This window comes from Lutjanus erythropterus, chromosome 3 (genome assembly GCF_056507025.1).
Source record: "Lutjanus erythropterus isolate fLutEry1 chromosome 3, fLutEry1.hap2, whole genome shotgun sequence".
Taxonomy (NCBI): Eukaryota; Metazoa; Chordata; class Actinopteri; order Lutjaniformes; family Lutjanidae; genus Lutjanus; species Lutjanus erythropterus.
In genome coordinates, this window is record NC_139319.1 from 36,952,905 (window position 1) to 36,972,061 (window position 19,157).

General features: G+C 39.5%; 2 protein-coding genes and 1 long non-coding RNA gene across 4 annotated transcripts; 1 reads left to right on the plus strand and 2 right to left on the minus strand.

Moving 5' to 3' along the window:
• Window positions 1-3,221: 3,221 nt before the first annotated feature.
• Window positions 3,222-7,592, minus strand: LOC146330468 (uncharacterized). Its single transcript, XM_084716021.1, has 3 exons — window positions 6,727-7,592; window positions 4,759-5,091; window positions 3,222-3,929 (listed from the first exon to the last, which is right to left on the minus strand). The coding sequence occupies exons 1-3, from the start codon at window positions 7,298-7,300 to the stop codon at window positions 3,346-3,348; spliced, it is 1,491 nt and encodes a 496-aa protein (XP_084572147.1). The 5' UTR covers window positions 7,301-7,592; the 3' UTR covers window positions 3,222-3,345.
• A 682-nt stretch (window positions 7,593-8,274) lies between these two features.
• On the minus strand, window positions 8,275-8,991 carry LOC146330469 (uncharacterized). The gene is made up of 2 exons (XR_014769328.1): window positions 8,583-8,991; window positions 8,275-8,486 (listed from the first exon to the last, which is right to left on the minus strand). It is a non-coding gene; the product is annotated as an uncharacterized LOC146330469 (long non-coding RNA).
• Window positions 8,992-9,950: 959 nt separating this feature from the next.
• On the plus strand, window positions 9,951-18,610 carry avpi1 (arginine vasopressin induced 1). Of its 2 annotated transcripts, none has more exons than XM_084714040.1 (3): window positions 9,951-10,317; window positions 12,461-12,895; window positions 17,642-18,610. In XM_084714040.1, exons 2-3 carry the CDS (start codon window positions 12,528-12,530, stop codon window positions 17,844-17,846), a joined length of 573 nt encoding a protein of 190 aa, XP_084570166.1. In that variant the 5' UTR covers window positions 9,951-10,317; window positions 12,461-12,527; the 3' UTR covers window positions 17,847-18,610. The 2 variants fall into 2 exon arrangements, with proteins under 2 accessions (XP_084570166.1, XP_084570177.1); XM_084714051.1 differs by having other exon boundaries at window positions 9,951-10,110.
• Window positions 18,611-19,157: the final 547 nt, after the last annotated feature.

A 19,157-nucleotide genomic window follows, 5' to 3' on the forward strand; every position in this document is an offset into this window, starting at 1 on the left:
TCATTAAAGTTGTAATTTCATAAAGTCAAGTTATTAATATATATCATGCTATAATGTGAAACGTTTCACCTACATCGTTATAACAAGACATGTTTCTCATTATAAGAGTATGTTATTATGTCATAATGTGAAATTATTATCATTATTCCTACTACGACTACTATAAAAAGTTATCAAGTGACAACTTGAAACATTTCACACTATTACAGGGAAGGAGGAGCAGTAACTAAATACTAATACAAAGAAATGAAGACAAAACAGGACATAAAGAAATATTATTGGTGGACATCGACAGAGTAATCAAAAGTGCGAGTAAACACACAGAAACACTCCCAGTCAGATGCAGAACCTGAGATGACTTGTGTTGTACTTAAATAATTCCATTGTGTGTGTGTGTGTGTGTGTGTGTGTGTGCATTTTTAAATGGATAAACTTAAGTCTTAATGAGGCTGTTTAACAGCTGAATGCACACTAACCCTTCCTCAGTGAGGTAGGGATGAGAGTTTTACTAAATCAGTTTTACATAATATTATTCTGCTCGCCAAAGTTTTGACATAAATCTGTGTGTTCAAGTGGTTCCTGTGTGAGTGTTAACAGATTTCAGGAACAACTCTTTGTAAATGACAGTAATGTCCGTCATTGTTCATGTAGTGATATAATATAGGCTATGATATAATATTTGTTGCCCTCTACTGGCACTTTGAATTTAGGGTTTATGCAGGTTTCAACAAAAGACTTTTTAACATGTTTTCAAGACCATCATTAGCGCAATTCCTATTTCACAACTACACAAATATTTAGTGATTCTAGACAAGTAAGAACTAAAATTGGTAAAGAGTTAACTTGCTGTACGAAGTGACAAACATTAACGCTAGCAGCTTATGAAAGTAATAATGAAATCTGACAGAAATAAACATTGTTATGTTAATGTTACACTGGATTAAAGAGTAGAGCCAAACCGTTTGCAAAATGTTCTCTGATATGTACATATACACGCTTTGACATGACGCTCTGTCCTGCTGAATTGACATTAGCTTAGCTCTTTCGGCTAAAACATAAATGCATAAACAGCAATTATGAAAATGCAAAATATCTCACATCTGAGCAACCATCCTCCAAGTATTTTACATGAAGACTTTAATTTGATGTGTTTGAAATTTGGAAAAAATTGCAGTTTGCATTAGTGCTGGTTGGTTCCACATTGGTTCTGTTTTGTAGTTTTGTTACAGTGTGATCTAATCAACCCCCCCCCCCCTCCCCCCAAACACATTCAAAAGCATGACTAGCTAATGAAACTTTATAAAACTAATATTAACTCCATAATCAAATATATTTTAAGGTATTTTAAGATACTTTAAGGCCTAAAATTAAGAATATTGGATTTTAGGTTTAAAGACTGTAAGTAACTGTGGAAACTCTGGCTGACTTGGCTGCTTTCTGAGTCTGAACTGTCAGGATATGGAATGACTGTCTTCTTGAAGTGGACCTGGACTGTACAAAGCCTGTTGTTCTGGACCTGGATGCAGCCTCTGGTATCAGTGACTCTACCTCTAACTAAATCAGTGATCCCCAAACTCAGGGCCCTTGGCAAGATTAGGTTTTGGTGTCTCCTCAACACCACCACCACCACATTACCCCACCAGTACTTTCTACTGGTACTCTCTACTTAATTCTTCACCTTATTTTACCATTTAGTCCTGAACTACTTGATCCTGCTCACTTTGCTTTCCTCTACAGTTCTCTTCTCCACACACACCTCTGGTCTGTTACTGCACTGGTTCCACACTTTGCTCTGAGGTCGTCACAATTAAATTTGCACATTTGCTAAAATCACAATTTATGCAAAAGTCTGTGAACAAAACTATTTGAAAATATATTGTTTTGCCCCAAATCTAAAATAACAGGCTGTTCAGTAGGCCACACCTCCAGTGTGTATGAACCGACTCTGTTGGGTTGTTAAAAGAAAAAAAAAAATTAAGCTTATACTCTTCATAGCCCTCCTATAGTGAAGGGCTAAATGCATTTTAATATAGTATTTAAAATTTTATAGTTATGTTCACAATGATACAGTATATTGAAATTTTATGACATTATACATGTATAGTGAGCACTTCCATTTCGCCAAAAATACACATGATAGCTTTTATTAAATTCCTTCAAAGTTACAGGTCAATATAATGGTAAGTTCCATATTAAATTCTTCAAAGTCTTCATTACATACTATTTATGAGTCAGGACAGACATAGATGCAAACTGTAACTTTACTGGTTGGTGGAGACAAACGACCATAAGGCAGTAATTCTAGTTTTTGACTGCTCGGTTTTATACAACCATTAACAGCTGACTTCTCACTCTTAACCAGCAGCTAGGGGCCGCAAGTGATCAACAACTGCTTCAGTCTGAAATCTTGTTCCAGTTAGGGAAAGCAAATGTGGGGCTCATGTTAATGTTGGCAGAAATCTTGGCTGGCTGCATCTGGCATTGCAGTATGTGCTTCACCACCTATTGCCTGGCGGGGATCTGCATTGTACTGAGTGACCTATTAATGAAGTGTAACTGGCTAGCCTTCCTAGAAGACTGTGTCAAGAAGTTGGGTGGAGTGTCCGGTGCTACGTCAGGTGTGGTGACATAGTGCACCTGCTGGCATTAGCTTCACTCGACCCTACACTGATACACCACATTAGACACAACAGCGCCACATGTGTCTCTACATGTAGCTAGGAGTTTTGTTTTGTCAGTGTTAGGGGTATTGTCAGGCATTGTTCGACAGTGCAGCACACCTGACCATTGTAGCTTCACTGCTACACATGTAGGGTTGCACATGATCTACATGGAATAAGTCAAAAAGAAAAAAACTTTTTTCCTACTCCATGTAGATCATAAGCCCTTGAACATACCATGACTCACTGAAATTGGTGAACAAATGTCATGTTATAGGGCTTTTTATCCAGATTAATCACAGCTCTTGCATTTAAATGGATCTGTTCACAGGCCAGTCTTGACGTGACCAATATGACGCCAACGTTGACGTATTGCAGCAACGAGCTGATGCTGCATCTACATATGAACATCTGAGGGTGTGATGTCAGAGGTTGGTCAGATCACAGAGGTCTTGTCAGGCATCTGAGGCACTGGTGTGTATGAATATTGGTATGTTCCAGCTCTCATAGTCTACATAATCAATGTACATACGGGATATATCACATGTCTGCAAATGTGTGTAAAAATTATATTTTTACATAAAAATGATCACATTTAAACATAATGAGCATTGCATAAAATCAGCAGTTTACATCTCACAGACAAAAAGTATTCTTGAAGACCTCAATGCTGTTGAGTCCTGCTCTACTGTGGCTGTTTGCTGTGTGACCGCTGGTGGAATTTAAGCCCCCCACAGTTTCTAAAAGACTTCCCACACTGTGCACAGATGTAAGGCTTCTCTCCAGTGTGGATACGGAAGTGCCTGGTTAATGCCCCTGAGTGACGGAAACACTTGGAGCAGACGGAGCAGGTGTACGGCCTTTCCCCTGTGTGGATGCGAAGGTGAGTCTTGAGGTTCTCCATGCGGTTGAACTCTCGGTTGCACACCGTGCAGCGGAAGGGGCTGCAGCCCGGCGGGTAAAGCTGCAGTCTGGTCCTCCTGCTTCCCACTACGGGCTGCTGATAACACTGCTGGAGCTTCTGCTGGCACTGGCCATAGTGCCGCCGCAGCAGGCTGGGCAGGGGGAACGTCTGACCACAGGACTTGCAGGCATAGAGGACGGTTTGGCCGAGGTTGCGGCTGGTCCGGACGTGGACTCCATAAACCTGTGGGGGGGCCTCTGGGATGGGAGTTGGTTCTGCCAGCTGGAAGATGTGTGGGAACTCTGAGGAGAGGGATGGAAGATCTGTGGTTGGTGGGAGGTTGGTGGTCAGGTTTGCAGGCTGAGCTGTGAAAAAGAAAAGAAAATCACACATGAGGTTAAAGTGAGGAGAGATTCAAAAACATTTTCACCCTAATGCCATTAACAAACATGATGCAGTTGACAAGTTTTAATATTACTTACAGTGCAGGACAGAGAGTCCTACACTGCAAAATGATCAGCTGTTTTATCAATTGTCTGTCAATGTAAAGCTAAAACCATTATCTTGAAAACAACACTGCACTGCTCTGAAAATACACACTCTGGAGTTAAGTGACTGCCAGACTCCATTAACATATTGATAAATTTAACCATTATAAATATCTACTGCTAATACAAGATTATTGATGATTTCTTACATAGACAGTCATTTGGCTTACATTCTGCATGAATTCGAACTTTGATAAGCAAGAAACAGGCAAACAACTGTCCCTTTGACTGTCACCTGTCTCTTTAGCATTATTTATGCAGAGTGGGTCCATGTTGATTTCATTTTGTAGTTGTGACAGCATGTTTTTTTCCCAAAAAAATATTACAGACGGAAAGCAGAAGCACCTTAAGTTAAAAGGAAAACAAATTTTATACAAACAAATATTCTGCATGCATCAGATTCATTTTTCAATGGACATTTTTTTCAAGTCATCATTTTTCTTTGTTTTTCAATACCACGATAATTATTGTACTGTAGACTTTTCATTGTACATTTTTTGGGATTGTTACATCCCTGCTTACTACCTTTGTTCCATTTCACTTCAAACAAGAACTACAGCAAGAGATTTTACTACTACAGTTCCCATGATAACCCCAGTTTATCTATTGCTGTGTTTGTTTCAGACTCTCATTGTTTCCTTCTTACCTTCAGGCAGCCCACTGCAGGACAGAGGAGTGTTTGAGTCTTGGTTCTGAATCTCCAGCACTTCTGGTTTCCACTCCTCCAGCATCTTGGACTGGACTGCTAACATACACTCGGGGCCAAAATCCTCCACTTTGATCGAGTCTAAACAACAAGCTGAACCGTCTCTCTCCTCTTCTGGCTTCTCCTGCTTCACTGTAATCTTCCCTAAAGTGGTCTGGTCATCTCCACAAGGAGTAGGCGGCAAGTCACGGTCTTGAGCTGCCAGGTCTGCACATGGCTGGTTTATGCTTTCTACCCTCAGCACACACACATGGGACATCTCCTCACTGGCTTCTGTAAATGAAAACACATCACAGGAGACAGCTTATATCTCAAAATAAAACAAGAATTCATTCTTATGATTACAGATACTTGGGCACAATTTTCTGCAAATTCCTTGTGAATGCAAAGTCAGTGCTGAGTTTGGCAGCTTCAGTTTCTCTCTGTACCAGAAAAAACGAAACCCCCCAAAAAACACTTGTATTTACTCAGATGGTGTACATGGATTAAATTACTTTATGGATTAAAAACAACAGATCTGACCCTAGTTCTCAAAATAAGTTAAAACTCATGTTCTGATATGTACTAATACTCCCTCCCTTACTTAGCTACATAAGTATTCCCTTGAGTTGCAAGAAGGTCCTGAGCAACCATTTCCTTAGGAAATTTTAAAGGATCAATAGTTCTGTCCAAAGGCTAAACACAGTGTAAACACTCTGTTTTATCTTGTGGACAATGTTCCAGGGATAAGTTTTGCTTTGTTTTAGATTACAAGCAGTTTAAAATCTGCCGTGAGAGACAAACTTAAAGCCATTTTTCTCAGTATTACCCTTTGTGTAGGTACTGCAGTTAGGCTTTGTAGGTTGAAATGTCAGACAATGGCTCAAATTGTGTTGATTGAAGAAGAGAGGAGGTATAGGTCACATTTTTCAGGTCAGGGAAAAAAACACACTGGACACTATGAGCAATGTGCAGCTTGTCAGAGTATACTGGCATTAGCACTAACAATATTGTAAGTGTTACCATAATTCTGTCTCATACATTTACATGAGCAATATTGTTTTATTGACATTCGCTTCGTCTCCTTTCTTGCTGTCACATTAATATTGTCATATTTCTTCATGACTTCATCTACAGTTTGTTTCACAGATGTCTCACATTGATTTTAATCAGTTACATCTCCACATCTTCTGCTGGTGTTTATTTGTTATGGCTGCTGGATTAAAATTTTTTTTGCACTTGTTCCTTCCATATTTGCAGAGAACAACATTCTCACCTTTTTTCTTTGTCCATTTTGAAGAAGTATAGTTAAGTTTTTTGGTGAACTTTACAAAGGAAAAATTTACATTCAAAGAATCAAAACTGTTCTTTGTTTTCATTTTAACAGTATTGTCCGTTACATTTGGTTCAGTCACAGATATGAAATATTAAATCATCCAGCTTTGCTCACTACATTTGAGTCTCTTACCCACAGGTGTATATAAGCTACAGTTTATATAAACCTTTTCAAATTAAAAAAAGTGAAATCATTTGTTGTCATATTGGTATAGCCACTAGAAGCAAGTAATTATCAGTTTAAAAAAAATCCATATCGGACATCCCTATTACCTTGCTGTTTTCTGGATGCTTTACCAACCTAACTCCAACCATTTTTCTGGGGTATTTACAAAGTGATGATTTATAAATTCTTGGTGTTTTCAGTGAATGTGTGTAGTGGATTTTTGTTTGGTGCACAGAGGTGTCTCATCCATTACATTAGTTTTACACATTGGAAAAAATGAATAAACTGACCCTGCGTTTGCACTTCAACCGTCTAGACTGTTAGTAACACAAGAAGTAGCAACTTGCAAGTGTTTGTCTCCACAATTCAACACTCAAATGTGTGAGAACAGTCAGTTTCTGTACATACAAGATAAAACTGTTACATACCTAAAGTCAGTGCATCAGAAGGAACAGCAGATCCATTGTTTATCTCTGGGTCTGAATCAGCATCAGTGACACCCTGAGCCTTCACATCATCGGCTGGTGTCTGCTCCTGTTGCTGTAGGGGACGAGGAGGAGGAGGAGGCTGGTCTGCACGGCTGTGACCTGCACAACTGGACTCACCTCTGACCCCCGCGCGACCGTGAACATTGGCCCCTTTTGAATTTGGGCTCTTCTGATTGCATCTGAGGTGAGGTGGTTTATCTGTATTGTTGGTGGTACCCAGGTGTTGTTTTGTAGGAGGGACAGGAGAAGAGCTGCCACCTCTCTCCTCCAGCATAGCTTCAGCTCTTTGCAGTCTTTGTTTGAGGGACTCGTTCTCTCGTTTCATCTCTTCATAGACGTTTCCTGTTGCCAGACCTACAAGCTTTGTCACCTCCTGGACTGCGATCTCCACGGCCACTTCAAATGCTCCATGTATCGCTGCAACAAGCTCTTCTTGCAGGGACAGCGCAGCATCAGCTCCGGCTGGTTTTGTCACAGACTGACGCTTTTTGGTGGCGGTCAGCTGTGGTCTCATGTTGCATTCAAAAGCACGTAACTCTCTAAAACGATTCGATGATATCAAACACTCCTGACCGGTAGCAGGATTTCTCAGTTATGGATGTCTTCTGGCGATACAGCCTGTTTATAAAAGGGTCGTGTCGAGAAGGGAACCCTAAACCCGAGAAAGTTCTCGCGAGAGTCATCATTCTTAACCCTAAACACGATCTTTCCCTAACCGTGAACGCGTTTTTCTGCAACTACACCTACCCAGACCATAACCGCATAAACGTCACATTATAGAGCAGAATTAATTTGGACAACGTGCGCAACAATGAAGCAACTCGTACAAATCTCGCGACAGTTTCAGAAATCGAGTGTTGACTTTTAGATTTTTTTGTGCCAACCTTTATTGAATCATTTGAAGCCATACAATTTTCAAAACAAAAAACGGGACAGAAACACCGGACAAACTAGAAACATAGGGGCAAACAACAATCAATAAAAAGTATTAAAAATAAAGATTTAAAGTTTTACAAATGTGTACGATTTCCCCTGCTTCACTATTTCCATTTCACTGTCCACATGTCTAATTTAATATTTTGTCATTTGTGGTCTTTAAAAAATAATTCTTATTTAAAAAATGGTTGTTTTAGATTAGTATTTTAAGCCTGTCTAACCAAAATAATTTTATACATTGACATTCACAAAATAAATGGCAAAAACTATTACTGCAAAACAATTTTCCATCAACCGCCTCTAAAATTTTGAAAGCACCTGTGTAAAGCATCAATCACATGTATAATTTTAAATACTCATTTGATTTTGATGGTTATATTTCTCACTGATTGAATTTACAAACTCACTTCCAAATAATAATTTTAAATTTAGAATTCACTTATATTAAATGAATAATTTTTTTAAAATTTAAATTCCAATTTGTTTGGTAGGAGCTGTAGAAAGGTTTCACTTCGGCGGCACCAGTTTAAAAAAAAAAAAAAAAGCAACCAGTTTCATTGAAAACATTTATTATATTAACAAAAAGCTTTGAATTTGTTCAAATGACATTTTAACAGCAGGCATGCAGACTTTTAATTGGTAGAAACGACGCTTCAGGGACTCATCCATCAGGCACAGTTTTTATAATGGTCTAAGTTGGCAAGTATCCAACCGGAAGGTCCGAGGAGGGCCAGATTCATTATGGTCAGCACAAAGGCAGATTCCTGCAGCAGGACAGTTTACTTCAATTAGTAACTTATTCACACAGAAGTTATCAGGGACAGTTAATGTTAAAGAAAACTTAACATTTGTGAACTCACCACTGGGCCAACATGCTCTTTGGGCGGTTTGCAGTGAATATAACTGGTTCGTTGTTGAATCATTACACCTGTCCTGGGAGCAAGAGCCCGTCGAGCCCTCAGCAGTCCAGCAGAAAGCCCGTACATGTTCGGCTTTGACAGAAAAAGGTCTGAATCAGCGTGTCAGACGTCAGAAATCAGCGTCAAAGAGTTTGGAGAAGAGCCACGCGCTAAAAGTAGCTGTCCTAGAGCACACCTGCTAATTGATTAGGTGCCTTCAGGTGCTATAGGAAAAAAAAAGCTTTGATGAGTTCAGTGTCTTTGCCTGAAGTTGTATTTGACAGTTCTTCACATCAGCCTTTATTAGTGCTTAATATTTTCTAGTCTCTTGTAAATGATGTCATACAATACTTTATTTATATCTGTTTGCATCTACTCATCATTGATGTATTTACACCTACATTAGTTAAACAGAATCTATTAAAGCCCTCAACGTGAGACATGGTGCATTACAGGCAACAGGCAGTAGCTGGGCCTAATGGTTAAATTGCACACTCATTATGAGACGTGTACATTAATGTTTTCCCTTCATTAATCTAATTTCTAAGCACTAACAGAGTTTAAAGATACAGACATAAAGACGGGCAGTTTAAATGAACATTTCAGGGACCCAGTTAAGGACTTTGATTTGTAGATGAAATAAAGCAGACTCACTGTGTGAGGGGAAAGCTGCTCTGTATACAAACCACCAAACAAAGTACATCAAAGAAGTCTGTTCAAAAAGGATGGTTTAATTTCTGACAAACTAATTATTTTTCAGCAGCCTTCTTAATGCTTCTGATTTTCTTGTCAATTATTATTATTTTTTTCACCACTTTATTTACAAAAAAAAAAGCTCAGTGACAAAATCTCTGTGCTAATTAAACAAATCTTTTGGTCAGAACAGAGTCATTCTTCCAGAACATCTTTCACAGTGCAGTATAATACATCCATCTATATTTGTGCAAAGCCATGAAAATTTGTTTGCTGTGGATGTCAAAGAGACAAAAAGTAAACAAAACATATAAGATACAGTAGAAATTAACAAAACTTAACTTAGATAATGGCTTAAAGTATTAATTTTGGTGATGAGCTGTTATCAAGTTGAAATCAATCAGTTCAAATGTTTCAAATCTGGAATGTTTGATGTCATCATGTGACATGTTATCAGCTTTTTCATTGGCTGTTGCATGAAACTAGTTTCACAAAAGTTTTGCAACACTGTGCTGCTGAGTTTCAAATATGTTCCAAGGGTGTTGCAGGGGGCTTTATACCATGCAACTCAAGTGCAATTTAGTTTCACCTTTCAACCACCTAAAGTTGCATGAAAGTTTTTGTGGAAAGCCTAGCTCCCTCTGATGTTGGAGATACAGACCCTGCTCTCCCCTAATCTCCCACAGAGTATGCGGGCTGTTCTGGGGGCCTTTAATGCCTCCTCTCTGTCTGTCTTGGACATGCAGGTCTTTGTGTGTTTGTCATGTGGAGCTGTGTTTTTGGCTCTTGTATTCAGGTAAGCACCTCGGCACTAACGTCATTCATGGATTACTCTTTGATTAGTCCTTTACGTTCCCCTGCAGCCTCTGATCGGAAGTGGGTCGGCTCGGCATTAGCTGGTGTGAAGGTTGTAGTCTGGATGCTGGCAGATAATCAGGCTGTCTGTCTGCGTGTCTGCCTGTGGTGCATGGTTGAAGTTTGTCTCTAAACTACAGAGGGCAAGGTAAGCACTCTCATTATACTACCACTGTCCCAAATAATGCTAAGGTGTGCTGAAAACTAAACGTATTTTTCTTACTGTAGCAGCCAGCTGTGAACTATATCAGCCAGGACGCTCCTTCATGGAATTCATTTCAGTAATGGAGATGTTAAAGCTGCTACAAGGACTTTTTAACTGGTTATGAAACAGTATCGATTTATTACTGATAGCTCTGTACAAAGGTAACGAGATCATCCTTGCAGAGATTGGCTGTTTCTTCGCTCTTACTGGCTGCCACCGGGTCGGATCCTCATTGAAATCAGATTAAATCAGTCTGTGTTTACATTTAGTGAATAGCATGCTAGCCAGTTAAAAAGAATCGGGGGGAGATTTTTCTTTAGATAATTTTGTTTTTTATGTTATATTTTATGGTTATGATGGTGGAAACACTCCTGCTTTTCTCCACAGGCGCCTCCGAAATCAATACAATATGAAAATGCCTTGCAATTGCTTCAATGTGAGAAAGAGTTGGTGTTATTGTCTATTTCATGATGACATAAAAAAAGGGGGAAAAAAGAGAAAAATACCTGCAAAAATATTAGAAGTGTAAGACTGACTTAGACTTACTATTTAACATGTATTTATTCTGTAGGCTATATAGCCTAGCCTGTCACTTGTATGTATAAGCAATACATGGGCAATATATTGATATTAAATCAATATTGTGATATATGAGTCTAGATAGCATCTTAGATTTTGTTATATTGTCATTAGAGCTGCAACAATGAATTGATTATTAACCGTTAGTTTAATTGATCGCTAACTATTTTGATTTAGGACTGCAACTAATGATTATTTTATATTATTATTTGGTTTGGTCTGCCTTGTTAGTGGAGCCTGACAGAACATTTATAAGCTGATATTATCATCAGATATAGGCCTACCACAGCTATATTAGTATATATCAGTGTCAGAGTATAAATTGTCTGATATGCACTGATATGAAATATTTTTATGTATTTTATTATTTTTTTTATCTGTAATTATTTAACAGTTTCAGTGTCCAATATCACATCAGAATATCAGTGGAGGTGGAGGAAAATGAAGCTATCAATTTGTTTAAGTTACTCCAGCTTGAATTTAGTCCTAAATAAATTAACCCATAAATTTCAGTTTGAATTACACACAATATTAGGGTTGCAACTTTTTGGGGCAGCAATTTTTTTTGATTAATAGATTAACAGTTGTCAATTAAATGTCAGAATATGTTGAAATATGTTGATAAATGTTTCAGAAAGCCCAAGGTGACATCCTCAAATTTTGCCCACAGCCCCATAATATTCACTATTAACATAGAGGAGTGAAAAAGCAGAAAATATTCACATTTAAGAGGCTGAAATCAGAGAACTCATACTCATTTTCTTTAAAAAATCCTCAAACTGATTAATCAATTCTCAAAATAGTCAGCAATTAATTTAATTATTGATTAATAGTCAATTAATTGATAAACTGATGCAGCTCTACACAATATTAAATTGATGTAACTTAACCAGCATTATTATGTCTGCACAATTCATCAAAATAAAATTTGCAACCTAAAAGGTTTATCTAAATCAAATTTATTTTGCAACAATGCATTTAAATAAATGGGGGCAATAGGTCTCCTAAATTACAGACTGTATTTAAGAAGCTTTTTTCTTACTCTAGCCATTAGTGTCTAGCTGTCCTTTTCTGCTGCGATATTAGATCAAATTCCAGATCAAATACAGTCCAAGCTTTGGACTGTAGTTTGGACAATGCAAGCAATTTTATGACATCAACTTGGGATTTAGAAAATTGTGATGGACATTTTTCACTGTTTTCTGACATTTAGTGGCCCAAACAATCAATAAAAAAAAACTAACTGAGAGCTTGATCAGTAATGAAAATGATCCTTAACAGCCCCCTCACACCAGTGTGCTTGTGTATGTGTGTGCTCACATGTATCCTCTCCCTACACTGACCTGTACATAATGAGATAAGTGTTTATCACACAGGAAAGGTAGACTGAGGTAATTAGGTTTTTTGGCTGTAGCTGGTGTCTGCTGGCTGAGGGTTTGAGCTTTTCTTGTGGCTGTGATCTCTTTAATTTGACCAATTTCCTCTTTCCTGTCTCCAACCTCCTCAGCTTCCCTCTCCTTCCTGTCAGGTCCTGTCCTTATATCACCACCTAAGAAGATCTCCATTCTCACAACATGGCAGAGGCCCCAGCATCTACCTCTGAGGATGGTCTGCCTGTCCAGTGGAAATTTTCTGGTCGGCGCAGCAGGAAGTCAGGATGCTCCAACATCTTTACAGGGGTCAACCTGCACCAGCTGCACAGGCTGTTCAGAACAGCGGGAGACAGAGACGCCGAGCAGCGGGCGAAGCTAGTGTGGCGAGGGATGGATGCAGATATGGAGGAAGGAGAAGAGGGGAAGGAGGAGGAAGGGATGGAGAGAGAGGATGAGGCAGGGCTGGCCCAGGCCTTGGTGGGGCTCCGAGTCCGAGCCAGGAATAAAGCAGGCATCAGAGCAGAGGGACCCAGAGAACACAAGTGGCTCAAAGCATCAGGATATCTCAGGTAAATGACAGTGTCAAATGGCAGGACGCAGCGAAACAAAAGCAAGGATGTGAAAAGTGAAATGTAGATGAAGGGTTGAAAGTAGGATGAGTGAAACATTCTCTCAATCCTTCAGTCATAGTGGCAGAGCAGTTTGTGATATATTGACTTAATGTTCAACGATTCAGTATGATTGATGCACAGTGAAAATATTGATCCATATTCATTTTTAAGATACACCTTTATTTTGAAATCCCCATGCCATGTCTGTGTCACAAGAATTCAGTGATTAAAATTGTCAAATCACAATTTAGTTACTTTTTGTGAACTGACATAAATGTAACAGAATGTATTCAATGAACTTATGATAACATCTGATATCTATCGCAGACCTTTGAATTGAATCGAATCGTAATTTTATCATGGCAGACATTGTGATTACGGCAAATATTTTATCACTGTCCAAAACAATGAATATAATACATTACTGTGATGAAACTTTTGACTGACACCCCTCCTGACAGTCAGTTTCCTGTAATGTCACAGCTAAAACTTTGTACTGCTCTGTTTCAGGTTTCAAATTATATAAATTTAGAGAATCTGACAAATTATTATCATTTCACTGCTACCTTATTGATCAGCAACTGAAAAGATAATGGATAGAGAAACTATGGAGTGCTCATAATCCAAGATAGATTCAACATTCAAGATGTTTATTGTTGCACTGGTTACATAAGTACAATCGTGTGAAAAACTGAGTAGGGTCTCTCTGCAGAACCGGAGGCAGCAGTTTCAGGACCGCACCTCCAGGACCGCAGTTGTAGGACCCTCTTGTTTTCACAACAGCGCCACGTTGCGAGTTGTTATTCAATAAAAAGGATGTTCACAAAAAAGACATGTCTTATGTTTCTGAACAAAATGTAAGATAAAATGATTCTGGTATGTTTTAGAGCAATTTTAAGATTTTTAGGCATATTTTGATGATATTTGGATAATATCAGGAATCACAATTGTTTTGGCATTTGGGTGGAATAAACCTTTAATAATGAAGTACAATTATTTTGGCATTTGGGTGGAATAAACCTCCAATATTATAGTTAGAAAGTACCTTTAATATTGTATTAAGTAGTATATGGGTGGAATAAAACTCCAATATTAAAACCTAGGGGCCTAGGTTTTAATATTGGAGAAATGCAGGTGTGAATCTGCGTATTTTCATTATATCTGGATAATATCAGGAATCACAATTGTTTTGGCATTTGGGTGGAATAAACCTTTAATAATGAATCACAATTAAAACTTTAATAGTGAATCACAATTATTTTGGCATTTGGGTAGAATAAACCTTCAATATTATCGTTAGACAGTCAATAGTATTTTGCTGTCATCCAGTTCAATAGGTGGCGCTATCGCAGAAAACCTACGGTCTTTCGCAGAAAACCTACGGTCTTAGAAATGCGGTCCCAGAACTGTGGGGGTCCCAGAACTGTGGGTCTGAATCTGCAGCCTCCGGGTCTGCAGATAGGTACTATTGGAAAAACTTTTGAAGCTCCATTAAAGAGTAAGTAACTAGCAAATATAGGTGAGTTAAGTAATTAAAGACAGAACAATAATAGTAGGATAAATATAAAATAATAGAATAAAGTAAAATTTGTTTTACAAAATAATATTAAATAATAAAATAAAAATACTCAGTAGTATAAGTAGCAGAGTCTGACTCTGCAGGCTGTTTTCCTTTCACTCGTCACCCAGCTCAGCACACTCATGGTCGGCTGAGTGGGTGTGTACAGCAGGGTGAGCAGAGGCTGTCACTCTGCAGACTATTACATTAGCAAAATAAAATGATTAATATCACCCTAAAAATCGGCCAAAAAAAGCAATCAGTGAAGGATTCAGCCCATCATCGATAGACGGTATATTCGTCCAGTCGTCCAACCCTAGTGTGTGTTGTATGTTGTAATGGTGTTTACCGTTTTTGAAGGGTTTATTTCACTTGTGTATGAGAGCATGTGTTGTGTGACTTATTTGTTGTATAGTCTTCTGGCCTAGGGGAAAAATTGTTCCTCAGTCTGCGGGAGTTTGAGTCTCTCCCCTCCTCCTGTAATACACAGTGACCTCTTCGGTCTTGGAGACGTTCAGTGAGAGATGGTTGTTCAGACACCACTGTTCCACAGTGGTCACCTCCTGTGATGAGATGTAGGCCATCTCATTGCCGTGGCAAATCAACCCCACAATTTATCATCCGCGAACTTCACAACAGTGTTTGAAGCCTTTGCTGCCATGCCGTCACGGGTGTAGAGGAGGGGGCTGAGAGCAGTCCAGTGGCGCTCCCATGCTGAGGGTCAGTGATGAGGGAGTACGATTGTCCATTCTCACTGCCTGGGGGTGTTGTATTCATGTCCACGTCCTTCAATTTGCTGACAAGCCTATGGTGTTGAATACTGAGCTGTAGTCCACGAACAGCATCCTCACGTGTCCTCAAAGTGCAGGCCTTCAGGACACATCCAGGGATGCTGTCAGGGCCAACCACTTTGCATGGGTTGATACGCAGGAACGACTGACGAACATCAGCCTCAGTGATGGACGGGGAGCAGTCCTGGTCTGCACCAGTGGCAGAGGAAGGGTGAGGAAGAGGAGGACAGTCCAGGTTTTCAGTTGAGGTTGGGGAAGGGGATTGGGGATGGCAGTGCAGGGGGGCAGTGGTGTTGAGGGAGCGCTCTGGTTGTCTGCAGGGCTGGAGGTGGGGCAGGACATGACAGGGGTGTGGCAGAGGGGTTAAACCTGGCATAAAACTGATTTAGTTCATCTGGGAGGGGGAGGTTGTACTTTGTTGTCTCAATCGTTTAAAATCCATGATGGTTTAAAGTCCTTGCCAAAGTACATTTGGTAGTTGTAGGCAAGCTTGGACTCCCTCTGTTGTCTCTAGTCCCTGTTTGTGTCTTTGATAACTGATAAAGATAAAGCAACATACTTGTTAATTGATCCAGTCCAACCACTTCCTAGCTAACGTTACTAACATCATCACTGCCACACAAAACACACAGTGCTAAAGTGCTCATATCACACTTTTTGTGTTTAATGTAATCTGTAGAACATCACACAGAATATGTGTTCCAGTGGGCATTATGTCACATAATGTTACTGAGTGAACCAGGGCAAGCTAACGTGACACGTGCCCAAGAAATGCACTGATATTTTAGAATTAAACTTCACCTTACCTATCATGTACCCCTCCTCCCGCCTAATCTCAGCCTGGATAGGCTCCAAAACCACGGCGGACACATGACGTCACAAAGCCGCATGTGGTGGAATCCCCGGGTAACAGTTCAAAATGGCTGCTGTGAAGAAATTAGTGTGGCAGTGGTGGTGGCCCACATAAGACACAACTTTTAAATGGATTCACTTAACATGACCAAACTTTGTAGAAACACACACACAGAGATAGACAAACATGGACTTACACGCACAGCTGCAACTTTCTATCTTTGAGGCTGAAATGTGTGATTAATGCACACACATTGTCGCAGCTACTGTGAATTTATGCTTGTTGATAATCTGTCTGCTGTCTTTTTATGTTTGTCAGCTGAACTTGTAAAGGCTCAAGGTCCAGTCTAACTTTAATCTAGATTCCCTCTGAATGTTGAAATGCAGTGTGTAAATTGTCATGTGCCTAACAAACTCAGCATGACCTCACAAGACTATCCTCCTCTCTCTGCATACCACCACACACACACACACACACACACACACACACACACACACACACACACACACACACACACACACACACACACACACACAGTCATGCTTTGCTTTCGAAATTCCTCACAAAATTAGATTTGTTGAAGCAGTGAATGAAGTACCACATAATGGTAAAATGGTGGTGTAAGAATGTAAAAAAAAATAAAATAAATAAATTTAGCTAGGCTAGCAGCAGCATGGCTCTAAAGAATGGTAATGGCCACCTTGGTCCAGTCTGAAATATTTCAACAACTATTGGATGTTGAAGGTTGTGGGTTCAAATCCCAGTTCGGACAGGACCTTTCTGTGTGGAGTTGGCATGTTGCCCCTGTGCCCCCATGTCGGCCACAGGAAGAACAATACAGTGGTTGTTGGTTGTATGGGATCTTTCTAAGGTCAAAATTATAATTTGTACTGACAAATACATGCAAAAGTAATGACATTCCCATCTGCCTTTGTACTTTGTGTTTATGATAATTAGAAAACGTTAGCATTCTGGCACTAACATGGTAAACATGTAAATGTCAGGATCTTAGCATGTTGATGTTAGCACTTAGCTCAAAGCCTCACTGAGTCTAAGTGCAGCTACTAGCCTGGCTGTAGATGTCTTGCTGTTTAATACAATAGTTTCAAACTTAACTTCTTCAGCATAATGCTGTGAGTTACAGCTCTGTTTGAATATGTAGTAGGGTTTTGTCTTGCGTGCTAAAGTGATATTGATAGACATGTTACCCACAACATTGTTACTTTAGTTGCTGAATGGCTATTTTGCTTTTGTTTTTACCGAGAAATAGAGGACAGTTTTGACAGTGTATGTTTGCATGTTAATGTAGCATGTAGATCCTAACCAGGCAAGAGATGGTGAAGTACCTACTGCAATGCCACTGCAACTAACAGAGATTTGCCAAGTTCAGACCTTTGACCCTTTGGATAGAAAATCTCATCACCAGTAATATTCCAGATTAACAGCAGACAAGCAATCGCATGATTCCCTACAATAATAGTTAATACTTCTCTTTCTTCCAGGATTGAGGAGCCATTTACCGGCTACACTGTTGAGGATGAGGAGGCCAACATAGCGCCCAGTCTGGAAGAAGAATTTCTGCCAGAGAATGAGGAGGACACTCCAGAGAACCAAAACCCCTTCAAACCCTCCTCATGGAGGTTGGATATGGCAAGACAGGAGTGTGTCAGACACTCTGAGCGCTACCTCCACCGCATCCTTCACTGAAAACGATCTGAGACGGAGTTTGGAACAACACACAGCGGTTGAAGATGCAATGCAGCTGAAGCCATGAAATACAGGCTTGATTCTGCCTGAAAGGACATGGATGTACTGTATTACTACTGTAAGCACTTTCTGCTAACATGTACTCTACATGTTAGACTCCAGCATAAAGACACGCCAGTGAACTTTTGTCGTAAGCCTGCTTGGGATTAGTCCTACTATTACAATTATTCCAACTGTAGGAATTTTAAATGTGCATCTGCTCCAGCCCAGGGATGTTGGAGAGGCTTTTACAGGAGACAGAGAACAAAAACAGGCTATTGCATACAGCCTGAACTGAAACTTCTGCGGTACACGAGTACGATATATTTTGAAGGTGTACCCTGTAGCGGGACAGTTGATGTTCCACTCTCCAGAGAATTCATATTATTTTATATTTTCATGGTAAAAGGAGGGGCACGTATTGTAAAACTGCATTAAATGTTAATTTTTCAAGTGAGGATTTTATGATTTAAAAGTAGAATAAGTAGTATGTGTCTGTAGCTTAATGTAAATGCAAGTACAGAGCAAGAAAGTCCACATCTGAAGGAGGCAGGGTGGATATATGGCTGCAGCAAACAGAGACGTTTGCCCAGCAGACTGGAGATGGAGTTCTTTGTGAAACAGAAAATTATTTAAAGTTTTAAGTTACATTATATACATGACATTGGCCACATCACTTCCATGCCACGTGACATACATGATGTGCTTATATTAACCCCAACCATAATCTTATAATCCTAAAACTACCCAAGTAGTTTTTATGACCAAACCTAACCAAATTGTAACCATTTTACAACATGCTTAAGTTATGTGACTAACAAAACATAGTTAAGGTCTAGGAAGCCTGTCGCTGGTACTCTCCTTCGAAAATATATGTTGTTTTCAGAGTCACTGGCAATTGAACTATTTTGTCATGAGGATGTGGAGAAAGACAGTTGATTGTTGAGTCTTCCCAGGATGTCAGACGCCAACATTTTGGGTCATCCTGAGCTCAGGAAAATAAAATATACGGTACGGGTGGAGGGTGGATTCTCTGCAGAGGCGTGTGCGGGCACACAGTTCTGATGATTGAGAGGGATTTTTTTGTACAAGTCTATGATACATGTTTCATGTTTTGAGGGGAAAATTCTGTGTAGTCTTCCTTTAATACTGAATAAATGTCCAAATGAAGGTGCTGTCAATCACATTCTTTTAAAACCTGTATTAACTGAGTTTTTGGAGGGAGCACTTGGGGTTTGTGGAAACACAAAATTGACATTATGAACTTTTAAG

Coding starts and splice junctions, on each gene's coding strand:
- LOC146330468 (XM_084716021.1), bottom strand. CDS start 7,300: ATGAGACCACAGCTGACCGCCACCAAAAAGCGTCAGTCTGTGACAAAA. Junction 5,092..6,726: donor TTCTGATGCACTGACTTTAG/GTATGTAACAGT, acceptor TTTCATTTACAG/AAGCCAGTGAGGAGATGTCC. Junction 3,930..4,758: donor CTGCAGTGGGCTGCCTGAAG/GTAAGAAGGAAA, acceptor TCTTTTTCACAG/CTCAGCCTGCAAACCTGACC.
- avpi1 (XM_084714040.1), top strand. CDS start 12,528: ATGGCAGAGGCCCCAGCATCTACCTCTGAGGATGGTCTGCCTGTCCAG. Junction 12,896..17,641: donor AAAGCATCAGGATATCTCAG/GTAAATGACAGT, acceptor TCTTTCTTCCAG/GATTGAGGAGCCATTTACCG.